The 27,555-nt window shown below is 42.0% G+C and overlaps 1 protein-coding gene and 1 long non-coding RNA gene across 7 annotated transcripts in view; one reads left to right on the forward strand and one right to left on the reverse strand.

Annotated features, from left to right (window-relative positions):
- Positions 1-9,355, reverse strand: part of Cblb (Cbl proto-oncogene B) — a 167,076-nt gene extending 157,721 nt beyond the window's left edge. The window contains exons 1-2 of one of the 6 annotated variants that reach the window (XM_006248258.5): positions 9,204-9,355; positions 7,726-7,911 (exon numbers count right to left, since the gene is read on the reverse strand). In XM_006248258.5, the coding sequence (XP_006248320.1) occupies positions 7,726-7,893 (168 nt within the window). In that variant the 5' untranslated portion in view covers positions 7,894-7,911; positions 9,204-9,355. 6 annotated transcript variants of the gene reach the window in all.
- On the forward strand, positions 4,530-6,598 carry LOC134480987 (uncharacterized). The gene is made up of 2 exons (XR_010056114.1): positions 4,530-4,648; positions 6,188-6,598. It is a non-coding gene; the product is annotated as an uncharacterized LOC134480987 (long non-coding RNA).
- Positions 9,356-27,555: the final 18,200 nt, after the last annotated feature.

Raw genomic sequence — 27,555 nt, forward strand, 5'->3', positions numbered from 1 at the left:
ATATAACCTACCAAGTCCATATAATGCTACATGAATGCATGTTTTCCAGGCTGATTGAGCATTTGTCACTGGGCAAGTCCTGATGGTTACACCCCTAGAACATTCCCATGCCTAAGACTTGGGGAAGGAAGAAGGCGGAATCGAGAGCAGAAAGACCAAGAGGCAGAGGATCCCGGACTTTGTTGGGAGCTTGTGTCTCCTAGTAACACGAGAAGCTATGCCTGTAAAGTCTCACCAACATGACCAGCCAAAAATGAGTTGAACAGAGAGGATACCCTTGTGCATGCCAAAGTGGAGGCCTCAATTCTTCAAGAACTTCAGACAACTGACTAAAGCTGGGAGTGGGAGAGGTGTCTTCCCCAGGGAGGAGCGCACCAATAGGGTCTCTTTTAAAGACAGTATGTAGTATGAAGACCTTGCTTGGCCTTCTTCTGGAAACATTGTCAGAGGTTTCTTACTGCAGCTACATCAAGGTCACTGTCTAAAAGCATCTGAATGTCTTTAGGTTCATTCCGTCTTAATTCAGCAACTTCCTAACAAAAGAATAAAGTATGCATAAAAGAAGGCATAATATTACCTAGTAAATACAAAATAATACAGCACTTTTGACAGAATATTAATTAGCAAAATAAAGTTAGCATATAAAATTGGCCAAAATCTTAAGACTGGTTATAGTGGAATTTAGAGAAGTTTAATTCTGTTACGTTTCACAATGACAGTACCTTTAGGGAGTCAATATTAAAGGGACCATTTTAGAAACAACTCCTTAGACTTAAAATACGCATCATGTACTCTGCTCTCCTGCAGCATGTATCTGTTTTCCTCACTGGTCTATCTTTCTCACTTTGTATAAAAATAGGTTCAGCATGTGTTTGATGGAGTGAAGGCTACAAGGAAGAGAGTTAAGACCTCTCAGAAGAAAAATATACATAGCAGATATCCATAAAAGTATTGAATAAATCTCTCTAAAACTGAATGTAGAATTTGGAGAAGAGTTTGGCAGTGCAAAACGTAAATATTTAACCCCTTTGTGATTCACCTCCTGTAAGAAGAATGCCCTGCAGCAGCCAGCATCACTGTCCTAATACAAGGGACACACATTAGGACCCATCGAATCTGCCTGTTTCCTTCTAGACGCCTGACTGGCTTACAGTCTTTTAAAGGAAAATAAAAAGTGCAGTGCTCAGCACAATGTGCAATGCAGTTCATCCCTCATTTCTTCTGGTGCTTCCTCTCCCTTCAGACTTCATTTCCTATCACAGCAAAGCAAAGTCCATGGAGATTTTACGCAAATACAGGGACGTAAAGGCACTGGCTAGCCCACCCCAAATCATGATAGTTTAAGAGTTCTTCCAGTTGGTGAAAACTTTTAATACTACATGAAACCCTTAAAGAATCTGGGGTCTTCTATACCGGGGTAAGACGAAAGGTGGGCCCCTATTTTTGGTGGGCATCTTCTAGTTTCTTCAAAGCTAGTTCTTCTCAAGGAAAGAACTAACAATAAAAACGAACAGGTTAAGAGTACTTTATGACCTACTTAACTGCTGATATGTGCTATGTTGGCTCAGTTTAACAATTACTCAAATGTTAAATGATAAGCTGGACATGTTGGCCCAACATTATCTAAAGTTTCTTTCATTGATTTAAAAAAAAAATCTGGCAACCTACAAATATATTTTTAAAAATAAGCCTTAAATATGATCAATGCAGTTGAGAAGGCAACAACACCCTTCTTGTCACAGCACGTACATAAGATGATGCTTAATGTAAAAGAAGGAAACAGGCTTAGGTTTCCATTCGTATCATTTACCTACCCTATTGCTAGAAGACTGATCTGTAATATACAACTTTAAAGATATGGATTAAACATTGAAAATGTCATCTTAAACTCCTTCTTGGCAACCCAACGGGAGATGTACACATTTAGGTAAAGCTTCCCTAAATGTGTCTCACTCCCCTCATGCCTACATGGAAATTATACCTCTCTGCCACAGTTAGCCACTCCTAGTAACTTCCATATTGCTCTCCCATGTGCACTGTAATCTATGCCTTCATGCATTCCTTCTGTTGGTACCCCTTAAGCCTCGCTCTATATCTCTCTTGCTCATGCATAGATGGACAGACACAGAGACACACAATAAAATTAAGTTCAACCCTCAATAGACCTTAAAGCTGTCACAGCTTTCTCTCTGTCTGTTGTTACAGTTGTAGAACCACTAAAAAATCTCCATACGCACCCTAATCTGGCCCCATCACAAGTGAAATCAATGTGCCAAAGTCAACAATTGCCTCTATTAGGAAATCCAATGACTTCCTAATTTGTACTATTTGGTTTCTCTTCTTAAAGGTAACTTCGTGAGAAGTTGAAGGAGTCCTCTTAACTCTGTTTGTATGCAGAAATCCATACACAACTGCTCTTTCTCCACCTTTCCATTCCTACTCTATGTCCCAATTGGCTTCCCTTCACTACCTCTAAAGAAATGCCCCTCCTGCTTCCAATGATGGACGTTCTGCCCTTGTCTCTGAGTCTGCATCCTAACTCCTTTGCAGTGCTACCATTTGAGATGCTATGCCTAGAAACACAACTACCAAATATATGACCCTGGTTTCAAATTCTCTCTGAACTGTATACCCAATTTTTCTGACCTCAAAATCAGTTGCTCTCTACATCTCGTGTGTAGATCATACTCAACACACAAGAGACAGACAGGCGGACCATCAGTCTGGCCTTTCCCTCCCTGGGCCCCTTCTCTTTAAGGGCTCCATTGCCTTCACAGTCGACTAGCTTGAAAACCTCAAGCCACTTTCACTTCGCCTTCTCTTTCTTTCGGAACCCTCAAGATGCTCAAAGAACTGCAGATTTTCTCCCCAAAACCTTCCGCATTTGTGCCACGCTTGCTAAACCCAGCCCACTGTCAAGTCTCTAGACCAGGTCTTTGTTAATTCTTAACCACATTGCTTGGGCTCCTCCTGATCCCCAGTCTCCCTCAGCAGTGCTCCAACCTCAGACTCAGCAGGGTGGCATGTGAAAGACTGGCCTTGATTTTTCTTTCTCTCAATGCTCAGAAATCTTTATATGCACCAAATCAACTGAATCCAAATTCTTTGGTAATACTGAGCTTCCACCATCCTTTCTACTTTACTCTCTCTTACTCACGGTCTCTCTCCATTCCTTCAGGGAGAGATGCCTTCCAGCCCAGAGATGAAACCATCTTTTAGAACCCAGGGACAGCACCTCTCACCAGCTTCTCACCTCCAGCAAGCCACAGTCACCTCCACCTACTAGGTACAGCATTTACGTCATAGTGTGGTGTTTATTAAGTATACTGTGTGACATTATGTATAACCGATGTCTGTCCAGAGCTAGAATTTGGGGGGAGGGGGTGCAAATAAATTAACAGCATACAAACAACTTTTGAAGGACAGGAAAATCTAAATGTTAAAGTATTTTTAAGAGCTAACAAATGAATAAGCAATTGAAGTTTCCATTATGTGCCTGCTTCCTGTTACAGGGATAGGCCAAGTTAACTCTTCACGGAGTCCCCTGAATACTTTCACTTTGGCAAATAAAGCTTTTCCTAGGTGTCACCAGTACACACTTTAGAATCATGCCACTTGTGTCAGCACAAATTCAAAATCTAATTGAGTGATAAGCAAAATTGCCCGAACAGCTAGGGTGTTATTAAACCCAATCAGATTTAATAGGGCCCAGGATCCTACTAATGAAGGACTTCAAGAAAGACAAGGAAATCTATGGGTAAGTCAAATCAGGGTCGTTCCCTTTATTAAAGTCCTGGGAAGCTGACAAACAGATTTAGCATCCAAAACCTTCACGTCTGATGATAGAGTCTGAGGAGGGTGACAAGTTCAAGGCCTAGCTAGCTACAAGGGAGAGGTCTCGGGCAATCTGGAGATCTTGTCACCAAAGAAAAAGGAAATAAAGTAAAATTTTTAAAAAGTCAAAAATACCCTGGGGATGCAGCCCAGTGGTGGGTGGCACAGCTGTTCGGTCTGGTTATAGCAGCTAGTGCTGATTAGGGAACTATTGCTTAAACCTTGTAGTCTCTTTCTCAGATGTATGAATAATTCAACTTTTAAAAAGTAATATTGTGGTAGTGGTATTTTAAAAATATGTACATAACTCATGTGTCATTGACAGACAAACTTTAAATTTCTTTCTGGTGAAATTACGCATGGACAGACTATTTTATTTCAAGTCTAAGCGATACACTATAGGTAAGAGGCAAATGCTGGGTGGTCACATCACGTTCTGAGTGCTTTGAACACTGATATACCAACACAGCTTCAAATACATGGCAAGTGGAGCACGACAAAAGCAGGTCCTCAGCTTGCTTGGCTCTTTATCATCAAGTAATTATTTCCTAATTTCCCGAGCATCCATGTACACTCAGTGCATTTAGCGTCTATTAGAAGGAAAATGGGTTCTTCTGTTTTCCATCACCTGGCTCCGACTCTGTGCAAACCACACTCAGGAACCTCCCATTAATAAATTATGACTCCAACCACACCGATTAGCAACCATTTCCTTCCCCTCGCTTCAGCATTTCTAACAGGAGGAGAATAATACTGTTCCTAAAAGGCTGGGGCAGCAGAACCAGACAGAACACCAGTGATCAGAAAGAAGGAGGTAAGTATTCTCTATTCTGCCTCCACTATGCTTTTTGCTGACTTTACACCCCAGCCCTTTTCATACTCCATCACCAACTCTTGTCCAGCTCTGATCCTGTCTTCCTGGTTTACAGGCCAAAGCAGGGCCATGTCTAGCCCCGCAACCCCCAACAATAGTCAGTAACATACACCAGACCCTCAATAAATGTTTACTAAGGGTCGATGGAGACACGCCTATAAGGATTTAGGAACAAAAATCCACATATGATTTTGTGTGTATTTCAACCTAAAATGTATATTCGAGAATAGTTCTGTCAGTGTTAACAATGAATCGTCCACTGACCTGATGGGTCTGGGGGTCAGTCTCTTAGACCCATCAGAAGAACTAAGACCAGAAACTATCTAAGTGGAATGCTTTGGTAGCCACCGTTTGTTATTTTCTCAGGGCATGCACTACGTGAACTCTGTGCTACTGATTACAAAGCATTACACAACTTATAAAGAACACAAGGAACAACTGTTTTCTCCTATGCTCGGTGACCTTGGAAAGAGTGCCTGCCCTGGGAAAACAGAACACTTAGTTGCAACTGACTTTTCAGTTGAGTATCTTAAGTTGTAGAGGTCAAGGAATGATAAAATTATACACTTATGAGATATGTCCTGTGCTGCCCAAGACTGATTGCCGCCAACCCCTTTAAAAAGAGTTGTGTTGCTCAGTAATTACTTGAAAGCAGTACTTTGAAGACCTCCCCATGAAAAGGGGCTCCGTAAAGAAAACTGTACAACTTCACACCTGACTCTTCTTTAACCACCCATTAGACCTGAAACCTTCTGTTCTGTATTCACAAGATAAGCTCACACTCTTGTAGCTACTTCTCTAGTTCACACATCAGATGGCACTATTTTTTGTACTAGTAATAAAATTCCAGGAGAATCATCAGATAAAGTGTTGATATTATGATCCACTTCCTTCATCGAAATCAAATCAAAGAAGATGAACCCATCTTGGAGAAAACTTCTACATTACAACTTTCAATAGCAGGTTGGCAACTGGTAATAGTAATTTCCAGGGCCTTTCTCTTAGTGTGTATTAAGAGTAGAAATAATAGACCAAGCTCAGATGACAAATGATGGGAGTCTTCTCCACAAAGCCATGGATGTTCATCTTGTGACAATTCACATTGTCATCTGTGACAAACACTGGAGATGGAGAGGGAAAGCGGTATTGCTGTGCCCTTGCCAACACTGGCACCCACATCCCACTAAGTAGAGACCTGGGGTAAAAAGAGTTCTTTGTGTGTCAAACTCAACTGCAGACGCAAAGTTAAAGCCCACAGAAGGGTTAATGGACAGTGGCAGGTGTTTAACTGTGAAATAACCATGCACTTACTGTAATTTGTGGTGAAATAATTAGAAATGGTTAATGTGTAGGTTAACAGCCAGGTATGCAGCAAAATTATGCATACTGCTTTATTTTTTTTTTTTTTACTATTTCACTAATGACTTGACGGTCACTGTTGCTCACCACTTCACTATATAAATCTTTTTTATGTTCTAGCGCTCGATCACAGATGTCCAAATGCTAACCCTCTCAAGGCACGATGCTGATGGACCAACTCCCTCGTGAAATCACACCCATGTGTTGCCTATTTATGCAACAGATAAACTGGAGCAAACCTTGAATTTCTTCTCCTACTACCAATTAATGACTCAGGCAGTAAGGGTGACCTCCAAATGCATACTCTGTAGGAAAGCGGAAGTCAGCACACATCGTGCTTGCCAGAGGCACGCTGTTCTTCCAGCTGCACATTCTTCATCCCTAAGTGTCCAAGGCTAAAACCAAAACCTGACCCCAAGCAGTAAGTTGCAATGTTCTGACATCATGACATCATTCGGTCTGGAGCACTTTAATACAACAATTTGAAGGAAAAAAAAATTGGCAGAAGCTTAAATAGGTCACACTGAAGCCCCAAACTAAGGCTATTTACCTGATGCTGCCTTTAAATATCAGTGGCATCCAATGGCAGGCCCACGGCTCGTTATCTTACGTACAGGCTCCATAAGAATCCATGAAAATAAAGCAAATAGTGTCACCTCCCAGAATGGTTACTTCTACTCAGTGGCTCCTATGTAGCCAATTTTGTCTTTAACAGCAAACCAAAGCCAAGATAAATGACAGCATATGATTTCAAGCAAGCCTCTTTTGCTCATCATTAAAAAGGAACATTTTTGTAAATGTCTGAAACTCGGCCAGCATGGGCCAACTTCTTCAACACCACACAGCATGAACTTGTGGCGAGAAGTAAGCCAGCACATCTGTGTCACGAGGCTCCTCAGACAACTAGTTTTCCAGTAGGGCCCTGGGAGGCACTTGCACTGACTGCCCTTTCAGCCGGACTTTTCTGAGAACTGCCATCCAGTTCGGTTTCTTCTTGTGAAACTAGAGCTCATCTAAAAGCAACAAGCAGAAACCACAGAAGTTTCTGACACTCTCAGCCCCACACAGCCTGCAGCCTACATTTTCCTTTCACAACAAACAATGTACAACCCCAAAGGTTCCCTGCTTCAAAATGGAATCATAGATGAAAGGAGCTGCAATCACACCCTGAACAACAGTAAAGGCAAAAACAAAAACATATTCTTAGTGAAGACGAGGTGACACCGAGTGAAAACTAAAACTCTTAAGTACTGCTTCCTCACCGAAGCCCTGGTTCTTTTCCCCAGTGCATGTTTCAACATCACCCTTGTGCTTCTCCTAAGGGTGCTCCAGCAGAGACTCGCTTGCTTCTGCTATCTAGCAGCAAGGCAACTCCACATAAGACTAAACAAACTTCCAAACCATACTATAGCCATGCTTCCAACCAACGTAGCCAATGGTAAAAACTCTGTATGTTGGAGCAATACCCAGGGGCTCTGGACCTTGAAAATCCAGAGTTAGGTTAAAAGGAACAACAACAAGAAGTCTTTGCTCTGAATTCAACTTTTGCAAACACAGAGTTGAAGAAAAAATGGCCCAACGCAAATCCAAAGATGGTCACCATGCTGATGAAAAGTGCACTCAGGGTGAGGAGGGCCATATCTACACACTGAACTCACCACTTTGTCCATGAGTTTCCAAGTCTTCTCCACTGTCCTGCGGTCAGCTGCAGCTTGCTTTGGGGGTCCAACTGCATCCTGAATGGCATCAATAATCCCCAAAATTCGACCTTTGCGGGGGTTTCCTCCTCGACCACCAGGATTTCTGCCATTCATAGAATTTGCCATCTGGAATCTTAGTCCTTTCTGCAAGGTAGATTTTGAAGAGAAGCAAAGTTAGCTGGATATGAAAGTATTTCCCCAACAGGAAACTGAACTGAACAGGGTACCCATTAATGATACTCTCCACCATCACTGTGACAAAGCCAAGGGTCCCAGATGCAACTTCTTAGTAAACTCGGGCAACTTCATTCTCCAGGTTAGGAGCTATGTATGACACAAGGTTTGCTCTTACAATAGTAAAAGTTAAAGATGCACACTCTCAGCCTGTGTTCCAGGCAGCCACAGCTCACCGTCATCAACAAAACAACTTTTAACAGATAAGAACACAATGTTCTTCCCCTTCTGCTGTAATCCAGATTCAAAATACTAGAGCTGCAACCCCTAACACTCATGTTGGGAGCCTCACTCAGAAGCCTCCTTCACTCTGTTAGATTTCGCCAAGTTATTACATAAATGCAAAGTGCTCCACACACGCATAAGGGACACGTCTGTTGTCAACAAAGGCGTAGGACTTGGATTTCCCCCCACCCCAGCTCCCCACACACACACACACACACACACCGGCAAAAGCCAGCAGCTGCGGCACACAAATAGTTCTTTAAAGCAGTGCGGTGAGTAGTTTTTCCCTAGAGCCAAATAAACAAACCAACAAGCAACCCCTTCTTAAAAAGCGGTGAGAACCGGGCAAGGGCGGGCACGCACCAACGGAGTTCACTTCTCGGGTGGCCCTTCGTCTGCCTACCCGGTATCGAGTGGCCCAAAGCTTTGTTTCAGAACGCCTGTGCCCTTTCCCAGCTCGGGCCTCTAGCCCGCCACTCAGGGTCTGGGAAAGGGACGAGGAACTCAGCAAAGATAAAGTAGACCTAGACCCCGTCCTGGCTCCGGAATCCCACAGCCTGCCGGATCTCGCGCCAGTAGCATGCACCTCCCACCAGAGGCGATCAGCCAGAGTCCGCTCCCTCCCGGGCCCCGGGCCAGCCTGGGACTGCTGTTTAAATCCCCACTTGGCTCAGGCCCGCAGTGGCGACAGCAGCTGGACGCCAGGGCTGTCCCCTCTCCCTGATGGCCCGCGCCCAGCTGCAGGGCCCCCGGGCCAGCAAGCGGCGCCCAACCCTGGGATGACCCATTCCTTCCTCTACTCGGGTCACCGCGGCGGTCCCGAGCCACGCGTGATCGCGGGTCCCACTCCACATACACACGCTGCCCTGGCTGGGGTGGCTCGGGTGGGGGACTCTGTGGAATCGCCCTAAGAGCGCGCTCCGGGGAAGGAGCCACGGAGACCTAGGAACACCGAGACGCGGGGACGCGGCAATTACCGTGCAGACAGCTCCACGCCCGCCCGGCAGTCCCGCGCCACTCTCGGGAGGCCGCCGCAGCGCCCGCCGGAGGAGGAGACCACTCACTGGCCACCCCACCCCTGAGCCATCCCCGGAGACCAAGGCGTGGGGCGGAGCTAAGGCGTGGCCTTGAGTCGTCCGACCAATCCTACGAACTTGCTTTCTGCCAGACAGCGGGCGGAGCCAATGGGCGGGACGAGACTCTCCTCCCGCGCTACCCCCAAGTCCACGTCCTCCACGGTACACAATGGCCCCAGAGGAAGGCCCACTCGTCCGCGTCCCACTTGGAGAAGAACTCGTTGGGAAATGGATCTAGGCTAGCCTGGGACAAAAGTAGAACATTGAAAGGAACTGGAAAAGTAGTGGCAAAGCGCCGGGGAGCTAACCAATGAGGGGTGCGCAGGTGGGCGTGAGCGCCCCGAGCGGGAGTCTAAGCCAACTGGGGCTAAAAGGCGGGACTTCCTGCCTCACTCACCTTCCTAGTCTTTGTTTCATAGCAACAGAGTAGAGGCTGCCAGGGTGGTGCTGCTCCTCAGCTCTGGGCGCGTCCCAGGCTTAAGAAATTCATCTCCCTAGGGCTGCCAAACTGCTACCCAGGAGAGCAGCCAAATAGGTCCAAGACCGTGTTTCTTGTTGACTGTCAAATAAAGAGCAACAGTCTCCTAGCTTCTAAGATGAAGGTTACCCTCACATAGAGTAGGCTAAGAGTAGAACCCGACTGCCAACTAAAACTTCCTAAATTTCTGAAATGTTTCCCATTTACTATTAGTTCTAGATGGATTCCAGATCAAACATCAGGCTGATGAGAAAGCAAATACTTGACAACTCCAGCTAAATAGCCTCTGTAAATCGTGCCGGGACGGTAAAAACTCCACACAATGGGGATTACTAATCTGTTTTACACCTTTATATTCTCAAGTTTCTCCGTAGATGTCGGTAAAGAACTCAGCTGTTGGATTTTGTCTGAGTCACTTTTCCTCTGTATAGATGAGCCCTCACTTTAAGGGCAACCTTGTAGCTGCCATCCTCTCCCAGTATTCATCTCCTGGGCTCCATCCTTGATATCCATGTAAAAGGAAACACTCCAGTGACGCTTACAGTAAAATGCCAGAGCCCTCTGTCATCATAATCATACATTAAACAGATGCTGTATGTCTCTATTTGGTGCACCATGCTGCTACTATTTGTCCCAGGTGAACATATCTGGGAACGAGTTTCCCCCACCCCACCCCACTCCACCCTACCCTTGCAATTGGTAGTACTGAGTACACCTCACACCTTGGGCTCCTGGGTGCACTACCTTGCACCTTTTTAAAACGTCATACATGCATACATACAAACAACACACATAAACAGACACGTGCATGCATGCATACACACATACACACACTATCTAACCAATTAGCTTGATCAATGTGTCTCAGTGGTCCTGACCATTCCCTAGTAAGTATATTAGTGCTGTGATTATTACTGTGAAGGCTCCTGAGTTGTCACAGAATGTCCTGCAATCCAGATTTGTTATGATTTTCATGTAATGAAAACAACCAAACCATGACTCCTTAAGCAGCCAGGCAGTAAAGTATGAACCAGGAAGCAATGTTTTCTTTTATTATTTCTGTACTGATAATTAAAAAATAGTTTCCTGTTTTACATACGTAGATGGTGCAGGTCTCTCCATATCCTCCGTATCTCCCTAACTGTGTATAACAGTCGCCACTGTTTCTAAGTGGGGATTGCATTTAAAAAAGACTTATGCGGTTACATCCTCTATGTGTATAAAGGGCACTTTTTAAAGTCAATTAAGAAGAAACTACCACTATGTGTAGAAGGTTTTGGTACACACAACCTGTTATGCCTTATAATTAAATGTGTTGCTTATCTTCCTATTTGGATAAATGTAAAATAAGCAAAATACATATTCAATTCCTTTCAAATTGCGGTCTATAACTGAAGGCCATGACACCAAGCAGATAGCACAGGCTGTGGAGTGAAGAGCATCGTGCTCACTTCCCACTTCAAATAATCTAATGAGGAAAATGCCTCATAGGCCAGGAGAGATGGCTCTGCACTTAAGAGCACTTGTTCTTGCAGAGAACTTTGATTCAGTTCTAGCCACTCACGTGGTAGCTTAAAACTATCCATGACTCCAATTCCAGGAGACTCAACGTCTTCTAACATCTGTGGGCACAAAGTGTGCACGTGGTACACATCCATTCATGCAGTGCAATATTCATACACATAAAATAAATCTTTAAATTAATTCATCATTGGAGTGTCCGGCAGCTTGCATTTTAGTTGATCATGAGATATATATGATCAAGTTGGTTGACAGCCAACACTGGCCATCACAGTCATTGAGCTTCCAAACTGAAATAGAAGTCTCCCATAGGGAAAGCATAGATGCACATCACACACACACACACACACACACACACACACACACACACACACACACACACATTGATATGTGTGAACTCTATTTATCAAAGCCATCCCATGTCTAATTAAGTTGAGCTATAACATGGATCCAGCTGAGCTCAAATTAGGACTCGGTGTTTGGTGAAGTCTGATTAGCTGGTAGGGTGTCGGCCCTCTTCTCCCTTAGGAGGAATCAAGAGTGCTGGGGGAAAACTGAAGCAAGAAAATACTCCCCAACCAAACTAATAAATAAGGGTACAAATGTCTAAGTAGACTTTGTGAAATTTTGTGTCTAAGCAACAATATTAAAAGCTAACCAACCTGGCTGAGGAAACTATGCTCCTTTTACCAAACAAGGCAGTCCCCAGTCCCATACACTTTAAAGTGAGTGAAATGTCACTGGGGGACTTGAGAAACAGTGGGGTTTGTAGCTAAAAGGCCTTGCCAGTATCAGAGTGTTCAAATAAGGGAACAATATGGCTAAACTGGCTGGTTAAGCTTGTTTTCCTATCACTCTGATAAAGACCATGAGTAAAACCAACTTGGGGGTGAAAGGGTTTGTTTGGTTTACATGCTCAAACCACAGTCTATCTTTGAAAGACACCAAGGCAGAGACCATGTCAAAACATCTGCTCTGGTTGATTTTCAGTGCTTGCTCAGTCTGCTTAAGTATATCACCCAGGACCGGCTGGTGGCACCACCCACAGTGGGCTGCGCCCTCCTATATCATTTAATAAGTATCCCCACAGACTTGCCTACAGATAATCTGATGCCGGCAATCCTTCAGTTAAAAATCTCTCTTTCCAAGTGTTACTTGAGCTTGTGGCAAGTTGACAAGAAAAAAAAAAATCTAACCAGCATGCCAGCAAAAAAGAGCATGTGAGGGTGGGGCTTCAAGCAAGAGGATTTATAGCAAGGGCATCTTCAGAAAGCCGGAGACAGTGACGAAAACTTTCAATATCAGAGTTGATAATTTAGCATTAGCTTATGCTAATATGTTGGTGTCGATGGAAAAACACCAATTATACAACCGCCTTTAAGCATAGCTAGTGTTTAAAGGGGAAAAAAAATATGACAACTATCCAAGGAAAATATTCCAATTTCTTTTCAATTTCTGTTTCATCATAGTCCCAAGTGATCTCTACGACATCAGACTACCCAACTGAATAGCCTTAACATATTTAACAGAATTTTAGTTAAATTACAAGTCAACTGGTTGAGTGGGCCACTTAAGGATCTCATATAGGGAAACGCAGGATAATTGTAGTTTTACAAAACAGAGAACTCACTTAATTCAAAATTTCAGCAAGATGTTCTTAATCGACCTGCAAACCTTTTAAGGTGTATTTACAGTGGGTATCCTGACACAAAAAAACGGAATACCATAAAAATATACTAATCTCAGAGAGTGAACAGGAACATAAAATCACAAGTAGAAACAAGAACCGTCTGATCTAGTTATGTTCAGGCTTAACAAGCCATTGCTTGCTAAGAAGAGTGCACTTCTATTCATTCTTTAACACACGGCAACAACTGACAGAGAAGGATGCTGGGTAATGGAGTGATCAAATACAACCGGACTCTGAGTCCTAATTTGGCCTTAAATAGAATGCTTACTGGGCAAGGAGAACAAGGCAAGCGACAAACTACAACAAGGCACAGCCTTACTTCTGAAGCATAGAGTCAGAGAGTAAAAAGTCCGAGTAAACTGTTGCTCTGCTATTTTCTCAGAAGGCTGTGTTTACCTCATACGGTCTTATTATGTGGCTTCTGTTCCCAGTTACTATGTATGTTAAAGTAGATAGAGACACTTCAGCCATTATCACCAGTTTTCGAGCTAGGAGTAGAAGTGAGAGTCAGGGACAAACTGAACATCCATTAGAATCAACTTCTTTTAAACAATCATTATAGAATCCTACAAATAAATCTCATAAGTGTCTCAAGGCCAGAACTTAGTTGCAAACATTTAAAAGGCACTGTGCTATACATTTTTCCTGCCAAGCAAGAAAGCCGAGAAAGAAAGAAAGAAAGAAAGAAAGAAAGAGAGAGAGAGAGAGAGAGAGAGAGAGAGAGAGAGAGAAAAAGAAAGAAATCAGGTTTCTTTCTATTTTCTACTTTTTCCAACTTTCAATTCTTTCCTGCTTTGCTGCACCCTCTATGTTTCACTGTGAGTTCCACATGCACCCCTAACATGCCCTCACTTCCGAATGCCTAGAAATAAACCTATGCCTCAACATTTTGAGTAAGGAAACTAAAATCTGAAAATTTTTGCTTTAACTTTTTGTCTGCCACTGTTATGCATTTTGATTGTAAGAAAAACATGACATTGAATTACTCCCCCTCATTTAATTTCATATATTGATTCAGAGCATCAAAAACAGAAAGGAGATCTTGGAGGGGATCAGTTTGCTCAGTTGGGCAGATCGGAAATTTTATAAATTTACCCATGATGACATATGTCCATCCATAATATATTTAATGACTTCAAATTAGCAGAAGATTGTAGTATGAAACAATATAATTCTTCAAACAAATATGTGTTAAACTGATATATTAGCATGGACTCAACAGGCCAAATTAAGCACAGCACTTCCTAAATGAATACGGAAATCAAAATAAGAAAGTCCCCTCACCACCCCCGTTGAAGGAATCAGAGAAAGGACTGGAAGAGCTTGAAGGGGATTGAGACCCCATATGAACAACAATGCCAAGCAACCAGAGCTTCCAGGGACTAAGCCACTACCTAAAGACTATACATGGACTAACCCTGGGCACCAGCCTCATAGGTAGCAATGAATAGCCTAGTAAGAGCACCAGTGGAAGGGGAAGCCCTGGGTCCTGCCAAGACTGAACCCCGAGTGAACATGATTGTTGGGGGAGGGTGGTAATGGGGGAAGGATGGGGAGGGGAAACCCATAAAGAAGGGGAGGGGGAGGGGTTAGGGGGATGTTGGCCCGGAAACCGGGAAGGGGAATAACACTCGAAATGTAAATAAGAAATACTCAAGTTAATAAAGATTAAATAAATAAATAAATAAATAAATAAATAAATAAATAAGAAAGTCCCCTCACGATTAGATCTAGCAATGCCAGGAAGAGTCTAATACATCCCAAAGCTAAGGAAAGGCTCATCCAGTGATTCTTCATTGCTCATCCTCCAGGTACGCAGAAAAGGCAAGTGGGAAATATGTGTCTAGCACCCAGCTTTCAGGACTTGAGCCATTTAAATCTGGTAATGGATGCGTTCTGTGAGTATATGAGGCCTGTTTCCTTTTGAAATCACCAGAAAGGTGTGAGGAGGGCAAAAAAGGGTACACCCGTCACTGAGTATGATAATCTCAGCCTTAGGCTTCTGCTGTAAGGCCAGCAATGTCTACGTTTGCCTCATCCAGAGAGGGGGATGTCTTTACCCCTGTGACTTCACCACCAATAAATTTGCACTGGTGACCCCATGGTTGTTCTGGCCACTCCTAAAAACTCATGTATAAAGGAATTTGATCATCAAGAACCCAAGCTTATTTTAACCAAACTACAAGCAATCCTTTCTCCCTCCACTTCTTTAATTTAATCAGGAAGTTTTCACTGCAGCTTGACTTTGTTGAAAAGTGGGTTCTCCTGCATTTCCATCCGTTTCTTGGTGGATCGTTTCTACGGTCATCAGAACATGCAGCCGGCTCCTCCCTGTCAAGTGTTTGCCTGTAGTCTACACCAAGGAGGTAAGCAATATTGCCACTATCACTTGGAACTCAGCCATCGAAGTATCAAAATTCAAAAAATCCTCTGTGGAACATCTATTACATGCCAATATATCTCGGCAAGACACCAAGAAATATAATGATTAAGCATGAGGCAATCACAAAGAGAAAGCAGGCAAAGAGGGTTTTAACTGAAGTGTTGAAAGCCACGATTTCTTAGGAAAAGGTCACTATGATAAGCTTAGGGAAGGCAGCCAACACAGATGTGAAAAATAATTAGTAAACCAGGACACATAGATAAGCCGAATTGGCCAGGTGTGGTGGACCAGGCCCTTTAAATCCAATACTTTAGAGAGTATGACAGGGGGATTTCAGTGACATTAAGATTCTATAGGAGTCACAGGGAAGTCTGAGATAACAGCCTAAAACCAAGTTATTAAAAATTCAGTGGAAAGACAGGCAGGGAGAGAGAAAGAATAGGATTAGAGAGGACTATATGGGAAGTGTTACTCTAGACAGAAGAGTGCTCTTTGATTAAGTGCAGTAAAGAAGCCATGATGTACAGAAGGAGAGCGAGCAGTTTAAAATGATAATCTACAGCAAAAGTGTCAATCAGAGGGTAAATAAAATAATCCCACACGTCTAATTAAGGAAGTTGGATTTGTTCTTTTGATGGAGAACCTGTGAAGAGTGTTGAGACCCAGAAGAGTATATAGGAGCAGAAGAAGCAGGTGAGGTGATGTGCAAACTACATGTCTTAGATGAGCAGGTTAATGACGGGCTAAACATAAACAGCATGGAAAGTGCAACTGTCCATCAGGAGATACGCAACAGTGAGGATCAGGACCTGAGGTAGAGCAGTGGGAGCCCCAAGCACAAGCAATGTATTTCAGACATGTTAGAAAAGTGGTTTCCCATCCTCTGCACATTTAAATAACAAGTCCCCAAGCTCTGTGCTCTGTGCCCGAAGAGGGTGATTTAATTGATCTAGGGTATTTTTAAAGCTCCCCTGGTGACCCTAGTTAGTGACTAAGGCTGAGAACCACTGATTGGTCCTTTGAGTAGCCCCTGCTAATTAAAGGGATATGTCTATACAGAAAATGGAGAAGGTAAGGATGACTACCAACCCTTCAGCTTTAATGCCAGTGAAAGACATCTTCAGGATCCTGCATGTAGGTGATCAAGGGATAGTCCATCTCGAAAAAAAAGAGAAAATGAATTTGCTTTCAAATATGAGAACCTTAAGGCACCTATGGAGTAAGCAAGTGTGTGTGTGTGTGCGCGCGCGCGTGTGTGTGTGTGTCTGTGTGTCTGTTTGTCTGTGTGTTTGTGTGTGTGTTTGTGTGTGTCTGTGTGTGTCTTTGTGTGTTTCATTAAAGCTTATGAGATTATTAATTTGAGAGCATTGACAAGTAAGTAATACTCAAAAAGTATTACAGAACCATATCAAAGGGAAACTACCTAGTCTAAGAAGAGTATCAAGTACTCAGTGCACACTCAGGATCAATATTCAGAGAAACGTAGAGGACAGCGAAGAAATCAAGTATGGTGCACACTGAGCATGGGGAGATGGGTGCTCATGAAGAAAGCACCAGCTTCAAATCCAGCAGAGGGGACCTGCTACAAAACATCCTCGAGAGTGAACAACTGAGAGATCACTTGTGGCCTTACAGGGAGCACTGTTAATGCAGTTGGTAAACCAGTAGGTTAAAAAGAATGAGAGCTAGGGGAATCGTAAGTAGGCCTGTATTAAAAAAAACCTGCATAAATATGAAGGATGTATTTAGTTTCTGCACATAGGCACAGATTGTATGAGCACATGACACAAAGATTTGACAGGAAGGAAATGAAAGCATGAATGTATTTGTTAGGAAACGTCCCAAAGCCCAACTTCTTGAGATTGAACTATAGGCAACTAATGACTACTGACAGAATTATCCTCTCCTAGGGACAAGTCCCATGCAACATGACCAATGCAAAGTGCTTAGTCCTGGAATCAGGTGCATGTAAACAAAGAAGCACACTCAGCAAGTTTTATTCATGTATTTGTGCTCAAATATATGTGTAGGTGTGTAACAGTGATAATCAAAGAAAAAAGAAGCCATCGATTTAGGAGAAAATGAAGGGGGCATAGAAAAGGTTGCAGGAAGGCAAGAGAAGGGGGAACTGATTTAATTTAATTGAAGCATTTATTAAGGATGACAAAAAAGAGATTATAAGTTTTTTTAAATAAAAGATGGGGTAACAGTGCTGATGGGATTCAACCATGCTAGATGAAATAGTAGAATAATTGTCTTCTCAAATTGAATGGCTCGTAAGAAGAATGATGACTGTTTTGAGCAGATATAAAAGGCAAATGACCAGTGAGCATTCTGAGGCCCAGTGACATTAGAGACACCGTTGAGTTAGCTACCCGCCTGAAAGGATGTACAACTCACCTGAGCAGGACTAATAGAGGGAAGAGTACAACCTCAAACCAGTCGTGTGATGAGAATGGGGAGGAAGTGTGGAAACACAAGAATGGAAAGCACTAAGGGTTGGGTAAGAGCGCACTTTTAGATTGTCATCTGCATAGTTTAGGACTCATCAGCAGGGAAAAGACAGAGTGTTGAAAAGAATGATCTTGTTTGTGCGAGAGTGTTAAAAGAAGCAACTACTTCCAATAATATATAGGATGATCAAAAAGTCATTGTGTCGATATGTAATCTTTGGTGTTAATAAAAACACAAGTACACTTTTAGAATAAAATGTTATGGCCAGTAGGCAAGGGAGAAAGTAGGTTGTTATCCACATTCATCTGCATAATCTTTGTGAAATATAGATGAAAGAGTTTCTTGCTTTATTGCATTTGAATATGAAGAATGAATTTAGAAATAAAAAGCGTTGTGGATGCCAGCCCTCCAGAAGGTGGAGAAAACAATGGCTTCCTACGCCCCCTCCCTCGTTCTTTCTTGAAGACTGCTTTTCAATTTTACATCTTAGTCTCTGTGATGGTTTATATATGCTCGGCCCAGGAAGTAGCGCTTAATAGAGATGTGGCCTTGTTGGAGTAGGTGTGGCCTTGTTGGAGTACCCATGTCACTGTGGGTGTGGGCTTTAATACCTTTGTCCTAGCTGCCTGGAAACCAGTCTTCTTTTAGCTGCCTTCATATGAAAAGGTAGAACTCTCAGCTTCTCCTGCACCATGCTTGCCTGGATGCTGCCATGCTCCCACCTTGATGACAATGGACCTGTGAACCTGTACGCCAGCCCCAATTAAATATTGTCGTTATAAGAGTTGCCTTGGTCATGGTATCTGTTCATAGCAGCAAAACCCTAACTAAGAAAGTATAATAAATCACAAAGGGATTGCTGAGAAAGCAGTCACAATAGTGAACAGATTTTTAAAAATGTACTTAAAGGGAAAAGTGAGGAGAATTTTTAAACTAAATAGCATCAGCAGAGATACAGAGAGGAAGAGGGAAAGAGGAGAGAGGGGAGGGGAGAGGAAGGGAAGTGAGGAGAGAAGAGAACATTTATCACCTGCTAAAGTTAACTTTATAAAGGAATTTCATAAAAGAATTTTATCAAAACTCTTGGACAAAGTAGCCATTTTCTCTCATTCTTGGAGAAAAATCAGATTTTCTAAGTTGCTAAATGTCTTGACATCCTCCTTTTTAAGCTGAAAATAATCCTACCACCTTTCCCACCCACATCAAAAATAGGGGGAAAAGAAAACCACTCCGTACCCTAAACATCCTTAATTTCTTCCCTCTTCTCTTCATACAGTGTTCCGTGCTTGGTGTTTGAAGCCTGGTACAGTTTTCCTGCTTTGTCAACACATACAAAGAGCAGCCAGAGAGCCATCTTTGGGTCAGATATGGGGTAATTGTTGCACGAAATTAACTATTGCTTGGGATGGCTAGAAAATAAATATGCATCATGGCTGCGCCTGCTTCTAAGCAAGGTTCTTCCCTGCAAGTCTTCGTGGAGAGCTGGTCATCTGTCCCTTCTGCTTTAAACCTACTAATGGAAGGCTTTTCTCCTCCCTGCGGACACTGACAGAGAATTTTCACCGATTCTTCTGAGGTCTACTTTTGTAGGAAGGAAATGTCGGTGCAGAATAGCAATTACATAGACCCAATTAAACAGCATCGCTGCTTAAAAGAAACTGACCGAGATTATTTTACATACGTGAAATTTCATTCTATAAATTGAGTGTTGCTATGTTATCTCACGTTTATGTTCTATAAATATATTGTTTAATGCCTATTAGGAAATAAAAGAGAGATGGTCACTTAGCTTTGACGAATGATAAAAGAGAATGCCCTTGGGTAAAGGAGCGTAAGGGTATTTAAGGAAAGAAATATAAATGCTTGTATGGGGTTGAAGGTAAAGGGAGGGAGTGTAAACCTGAGGCACAACAAAGCCCCAGGCCATACATCTCAGGGAACAAAGGATGCTAGCTCTGTGCTGGAAAGATCCCATTAAAAATGCCAAAATCCAACAGATTGTACAAAATAAACTATAGGACATTTTGATCTTACAATCGAAAGTTTGTATCAATTCTGTAATCAAAATGAAAAATTACAAGCAATTTTCTGAGGTGAAAGAGAAACAGTATAGTAATATCAGTATTTGTGGGATGCATTGTTAGCACGGTAGGATTTTTTAACTGAGAGGACGGATAATGGGGCTTCTTACCTTTGGTCTTGAGCAGCTCAGGATCATGAGACAGCTCCAGCAATAAAATAAACACAGTTCTTTGTTTTGTTTTGTTTTGTTGTAAAAGAGGTGCTGGAATCCTGACTATAATTTGACTTAAAAAAAGTACGTCTTTCTTTTTATATTTTTTGACAATTTCATACACATGTATAATGCAATACACCTGAAGTAAGGGAGGGTCTGAAGGTTTGAATAAGATAGACACATACTTAAATGTTTAGTCACCAGGAAATGCAGCTTGTTGATAGGTTTAGAAGGATTAGGAGGCATAGCCCTGTTGGAGGAAGTGTGTCACTGGGGTGGATGTTGAGGTTCCGAACAGTCTCTGTCTGTGAGTAAGGATGTAGCTGTCAGCTGCTGCTCCAGCATCATGCCTGTCTGTATACCACCATGCTACCCACTATAATGATAGTGGACTAAACCTCTGGAATGGTAAGCAATTCCCCAGTTAAGCGCCTTATTTTATGAGTTGCCTTGGTCATGGTGTCTCTTCATAGCAATAGAACAGTGACTCAGAGTCAGAGAGAAAATCTGGAAAAGGTAAGTACATCGTCATATGAAAAAAGAGGACAATTTTTCCTCCCCCCTCCCTAATATGACCCTAAGTAAATGAGATCCCCTGAGGGATGGGTGGTGGTAGACTCCTGGCCAGATGATTGGCTGTTCTCGCTGGATTATCTATTAAGGGAAGAGAAAATACTATATATTGTTCCATTCACTGTAGCAGATCAGAATGTTTCTATGCATGGGGCAGAAGTAGATTCCATCAAAGAGTCATCCATCTTCAGTGCCTATTATAGCTATTAACATAAGAATCAGCAATGTTGCATGTAGTTTTAAAAGCATGCTACGACCTTGCCCAGAAGCTGCCGCATTCTGGCACCTCTTGGCTCCCTTTTGTCCCACCCAGTTTTGTCCAGAATCAATCACAACCATCCCCATCCCCATCCCCATCCCCATCCCCATCCCCATCCCCATCCCCATCCCCATCCCCATCCCCATCCCCATCCCCATCCCCATCCCCATCCCCATCCCCATCCCCATCCCCATCCCCATCCCCATCCCCATCCCCATCCCCATCCCCATCCCCATCCCCATCCCCATCCCCATCCCCATCCCCATCCCCATCCCCATCCCCATCCCCATCCCCATCCCCATCCCCATCCCCATCCCCATCCCCATCCCCATCCCCATCCCCATCCCCATCCCCATCCCCATTGCCGCTTCCTTTTCTAACTGCCTTCGCTCCTGCTTGGCTCTAGGATCCAGGGCTGCTAGCCCAAACCTGGCCTCTCTCTCTACCAGCCTTTCCTCTTGGAGTCGATCACTCCACCAGCCCACTCCCCAGGCCCTTGCTCCTTGGATAAAGACACACACTCTGCTTTTCACTTTACAGTTTGCCTTTTGTGGCACAATTGCTGGACACAGATACCTCCTGCCCAGAAAGGGGTGCCCTTATCAATTTATTATCTCCGTCTCTCCCTCTACCCTAAACTTAGTGACTTTCATCAGCTAGCCTCCACCAGCGTCCTTGGCCCCCACCTGTGGAAGACGCTTCGGGCCCTATTTGCCTGAGACCTTACATGATTGACGATTTCTTCAATCCAGCAATTGCCCCCCCCACCTTCTTTATTGACAAGTCAAGAACCAATTGGGGAACAAGACCTTAGCTGCAGAGCCTCCACTTACACAGCTGAGAGAGGAAAGGTATGAAATGATAGCTACTAGACATGACACGGCCTTTCCATGCACCATGTCACAAAATCAGGGTTTCACACACTAGATACCTACCAATAGCAGAAGATACTTGAACAAAGCCATTTTAAACACTAGGTTTATTGCTGTGGACTATTTGATTCCTTATTCATTTAAGGTAAACCTATTTTGTCTAGCCTGCTACTTAATTTTTTTAAGCAACCTTGTTAATTATTTCAACTATTATGCAATTTCAAAACAACCAATTAAAATGTGAACAAATACAGACACTCATACACCAGCCTACTGATACATAAGATCATTTAGCGTCCTCCTCCGCCCAAACACAAGAAAGTTTGGCAAGTCTACTGTAAAGGATTGCCTAATCTGGATCCAGGAAGAGGATTCACATCTTCTGCAAGTCAGATGACATTTGTCTAGTTCCTCAAACTGGTAAGCTGGTTAAGAATGGCTGAACACTTTCCTTATCAAAGAGTAAGCTTCAACAAACATTCAAGAGAAGACTTTTTGTTGAAACTTAACTACCAGGTGACTAAGGAGCCATGCTGAATAAACACTGGAGGGAAAGATTCTTATACTTGTGTAGGTTTATATTTTGAATATGTTTTGTAGCTTCTGATTTCTGTTGCTTTCAATTACTAGTTTTTATTTTTTGAGAGTGAAATGCATGTCTACAGTGTATATTGGTTATATCCACACACCATTACTTCCCTCCATCTCCCCAAGTGTCCCCATCCCAGCTACTTCCCATATTCATGTCCTTTTAGTAGCTTTGTGGTTGATTATCCTTTGAGTCCAATTAATACTTTCCATAATCACATAGGTGTACGACTATCCAGAGGCCACATTGCCAAAGGAGAGTGATCAATTGCCAATAACTCCTGAAATAAGATTAGAGTTCTGGAGTCCACCATCCCACCTGGCTTTAGCTTGCAACGGTTCCGTGCAGGGAACTCCAGCTGCACTGAGTTGACGCACACAACAGCCATGGACTACAAGTTAGCATTTCACAGCTTCTCTTCTCATGTACAGGCTTCTACATCTTTCTTCCCACTCTTTCATGAACCGTGGAGGATTATAGTTGATGGAGATGCCCTTCCATGAGTAGGCACTCAGGATTATATATGTTGGCACTTTGACCAGTGATGAGACTGTTTTAACCATTCAATACTCATCGGAGGGAAAAGGCTTCTTTAATCCAAGTTGAAAGCAGTACCAATCCATGGGAATGAAATACATATATTTAAGATATATTAAAGATTTTGATGGCATGATAATCTAGCCAAGCAATAGTATATTTTCCCATAGGACTTATGATCTCTCTAGCCATTAGCTTTGGACTAAGTTTCTGTAGCAGGTATAAGGTCCCTCCTGTGGAGTTGACCTCATATCTAATCAGAAAACCTTTTGTTACCCCTTAACAACTGTAGCACTAATGCACTGGTGGACACATCTTTCCCAGAAGGTCAGTCTTGTAGCATGCAGAACTCAACACTAGATAAGTCCATTGCTGATTTTATTTTCCTCTGCCAATAACTTTCATAGACCTTTCTGGCAATATAAAAGCTAGCCAGCCTGGCGAGTTTCCTGCTCATTTCAAGGTTGATTTCACTGTGTCTTGCATTCATAGTGAGTGATCTTCAGCCATAAGATATTATCATTTAGTTATTGTAAGCATCTAATAACAATGACATTTGGCCTGTGTTGTCTGAGTGCCTATGGAATCACCTTGACCACTAAATCATAACACTGATGTTTTATTTAATAACCTATGTGTTCTATGACAGCATTATCTATCCATTTGAGTTTTTTTAATCCAAACTCTCTCTCTCTACTTATCTAGTATGTATGTATGTATGTATGTATGTATGTATGTATGTATGTTGGTATTTATGTGTGTGTATGCATGTATTATATCATCTGCCTGCCTATATGTCTGTCTGCATATCAATTATTAGTTGCTAATTCAAATTATTTTCTTGAGTTGGAAGCTCACAGATTTCCACACACACTGCATTTTGGTTATGTAGCTTCTCATTGGTGTTCCTTGACTTGGTAAGGAAGATCAACACCATGGAAACTAAAATGTTGACTTAAAGTCTAACATAGAATAAACCGATGCAATTCACTCCAAGAGTTCTCAGCTTTTATCATAAAATCCAGTTTAAAGATAGAAAGTGTAATCACTAAAGTACAATGTGTGAAAATAAGAATTCATCAAATGCTAGTTTTGATCCAAATAGGGGCAAGTTGGGGAAAGGACGCTATTAACAGTAAGAAAAACTGCTTTGTACCAGTATAGGTATAATAATAGCCTTATGTGCTTTAAGAAAAAAAAAAGGCTGGGTCAGATTGGCCTTGAAAGAACACAATTAGGGAGGTAAAATAATACCTTGTGATGAAACATAAAAGGCAGCAGTAGAGAAAGAGGGCTGTACAATGGCTAAAATTAGCAGTAGAGGTTGGATGTCATGGGATCATAACCATGAATTGGCTTCATGACCGTTTCTAATACAAAGACATTGGACATGAAGAGACTGTGCAGAGAGAAATCAGAGTGGCCATCAAACCTCAAAATGAGCACCGACACACGGTGCCAAATGGTACTACCTTTCTTTTTAAGGTGGTCTCTTATTTTCTCTCTCTTAATCAAATAGTAAATTAATCAGAAAGGAAATAGGTAGATGGTATGAATTGGGTCATTCCTTCTGATTCTAGTCAAATGAGCACTTGTAAGTCCTTCACAATACGAAGGATTCCCATGTGTTATCGTTTTCCCACAAGAACAGCAATGCAAATTAAAGTATCAGAATTTTGGGGACAAATTATTTTACAATAAAAATGGCAACGTGCTTTCTTAGTTGAAACCAAGGGACACCGCAAGAATATAGCAAACACTTAGATTGGTTGCAATCTATTTGACAAGTAGGACGTAAGCAACAGAAGGAAGGTAAATATGATAAAGCCTTTTAGGGAGTAGAGACATATTCTGAAAGATTTATTTTTAATTTCAGACCATGAACATGTCTCCACTCCTCAAAATATTCCTTTTCATGTCCTCCAATCTGTCTTAATAATGAGTCATGGAAATCTGCCTGCCAAACCCATCTCAAATCCTCGATCCCCATCTCTCCTACTAACAATCCAGCTGAGTGGTTCTCAACTTTCCTAATGCTGTGACCCTTTAATACAGTCCCTCATGTTGTGGTGACCCCAGACCATAAAATTATCTTCATCCCTACTTCATGATTGTAATTTTCTACTGTTATGAATCATAATGTAAATATCTCTATTTTTTCCAATCGTCTTAAGTGACCCTTGTGAAAGAGTCATTTGACCCTCACAGATTGAGAACCACTGGTCCAGCTCCTAAAACCTTGACTCTTACTTATTGGTTTCCTAATTGATCTTCTGCTTGTCCGGCAACAGCCAAAATGTTATAGATAAAATGCAACTTAGCTTATATGACAAATAAATGTTCAATTCACATCACTTACTCTCCCCAGAGCAAGAGTTCTTATGTTCTTCTCTACAACCCTGCACGTGATCTGGCCTCTACAGTGTTTTGTAGCTCAACTGTAACCCTTACACTGTCACCCACAGGGTTTCTTGCCCTTCATTTGTGAAAGCCAGATTCCTTGTTAGATGTCATCTATGCAGAATGCTTTCCTCGATGGGTTCAGTCAAAAATGGTCACTCTCAATCGCATTCTGTTACATTGGTTTGTGAACTTTTTCTGTATGGTACCTGAAAGCAGATGTTTTCAACTTCACTTCAGCTTCTCCTGTCAGAGCTGGATAACCAATGTTGAATCAGAAACAGTCATGAGCAATAAATAAACAATTATGGCTGTGTTCTGTTAAGCTTTATTTGAACTACCAAGCCAGTATAGTTTGCCAATCCCTACTCAATCATATCAAAATCTACTGTGCCTCTGTTGAACAAAACTCTGTTTGTGTAACATGCTTTCTTTTATTAGAATTCAAGCCACACAGGAAGAACAACAATATTGTAAATCTCATTTATTATTTGATCTCAATATCTAGTGCCTGGGGAACAGGAAAAATATACTCATTTCCTGAATAAATAAATGAATGAAAATATAGTATGCAAAATTCAAAACACTGCAGAAGAAAAACATCAGAACCTCATCTTTGAGTGCTTATTTGGTTTTTCATTAGAATAATAAGGATTAGTAAAGTATTACTATAAGCAGATAATTTGACTATTAAAATGCTATCATTTATTCTCATAACATTATACTACAAAATGACAGAAAGTACAAAAGGAAACTTAAGCGATGTCACATGTCTGGCCTCTACATTGTTTTGTAGCTCGTCTCTAACCCTTCCAATTCATCACTCACAGCTTTTCTTCCCCTTCATTTATGAAATCCAGATTCCTTTGATTCAGCTATCATATGAGATGTCGTCTATGCAGAATGCTTTCTATTCTATTGCTATGAAGAGACATCATGACCACAGAAATTCTTATAAAGAAGAACATTTATTTGGGCTGGCTTTCCGGTCAGAGATTTCGACTATTATTGTCATGGCTGAGAACACGGTGATGTGCAGGTGGACTTGGTGCTAGAGAAGAGGATAGACACTGTAAACACTGCTACAAATCCTCCAATGAGCAAGACAGATCCCTACCAAAGAAAAGACTTCCACAAAGTGAGTAATGTATTTTACAAGTATAGAAATGTTGAGTTAATAATCAAATCTTAGGCCTGTTCTCCATTAAAATGTTTATTTTGCTGTTGCTTTTCAGATGATTCTCATGGAACTTCATGATGATACTTAAAATTATAGACACACTTTAGAAATGTGAGAGAAAGAAAATTTACATTCATTCAGGACTATACCTTTGAATGGAACACAAAGCATTTCTGAAGCAGTCGCTTCATCGAGAGGAGGGAAGGCAAACCCTCACTGCCAAGATTTTATTCCAAGAATCTTCAGCTAATCTGATAACCTCCTTAGAGGAGTCAGACCCAAGACTGCCTGCTCCTTGGCTTGCACACAAGGTTAACTGCCTACCAGATTTCATGATAGTCATTGGCCAGATGACAGCAATGACAGTAAATCTGAGCTGACATCCTATGTCAGCAACAAAGCAGGAAGGAAGGAGGGAGCATCCCAAGGGCAAGAACAATACAGCAAATATCCTTTTCTAGTTCCTCTGTAAGCCAGTGACTTCACTGTTATCCTGCAGATATTGTCTGATGTTGAGTTAGACTGGCCCTAGGCCACTCTACCATTCAAGGCCAGTAAATAACTGCTGTATTTCTTGACATTTAATTCAAGATATAAGGTTCCAATTTGGATTTGTTTTAGGCCTCAGTCAAGTTAACAAAAAATTTCTTAATACATATACAATACTGAGGATTATACAGAATGACTTTCATCATCAGGCACTTCATATTTATGTAATATGACATGGGAGAAGATAAATGAATTTGTATGTTTGTGTGTATGCTTCTCTGCATGTACTTGTGTGTTTGTGAATGTTTCTGCTTGTATATATGTACACATATGTGTCTGTAAGTGTGTAGGATTGTCTAGAAGCCAAGTACTATGTTTGTATATATTTCAAAGAATTTTAAAATTTATTTTATATGTATGCAAATGTGTCTTGTGTATTTATGTGCACCATATACAGGCAGGTGTCCATAGCTGAGAGAAAAGGATCCCCTGAAACAGAAGTTACAGTCTTCCTTGAGGGCTGGGGACTAAGGTCTACCACATGAATAGCATGTGCTCTTAACTGCTGAGCCATCACTCCTGTTTCCTACGT

This window comes from Rattus norvegicus, chromosome 11 (assembly GCF_036323735.1).
Source record: "Rattus norvegicus strain BN/NHsdMcwi chromosome 11, GRCr8, whole genome shotgun sequence".
Lineage (NCBI taxonomy): Eukaryota > Metazoa > Chordata > Mammalia > Rodentia > Muridae > Rattus > Rattus norvegicus.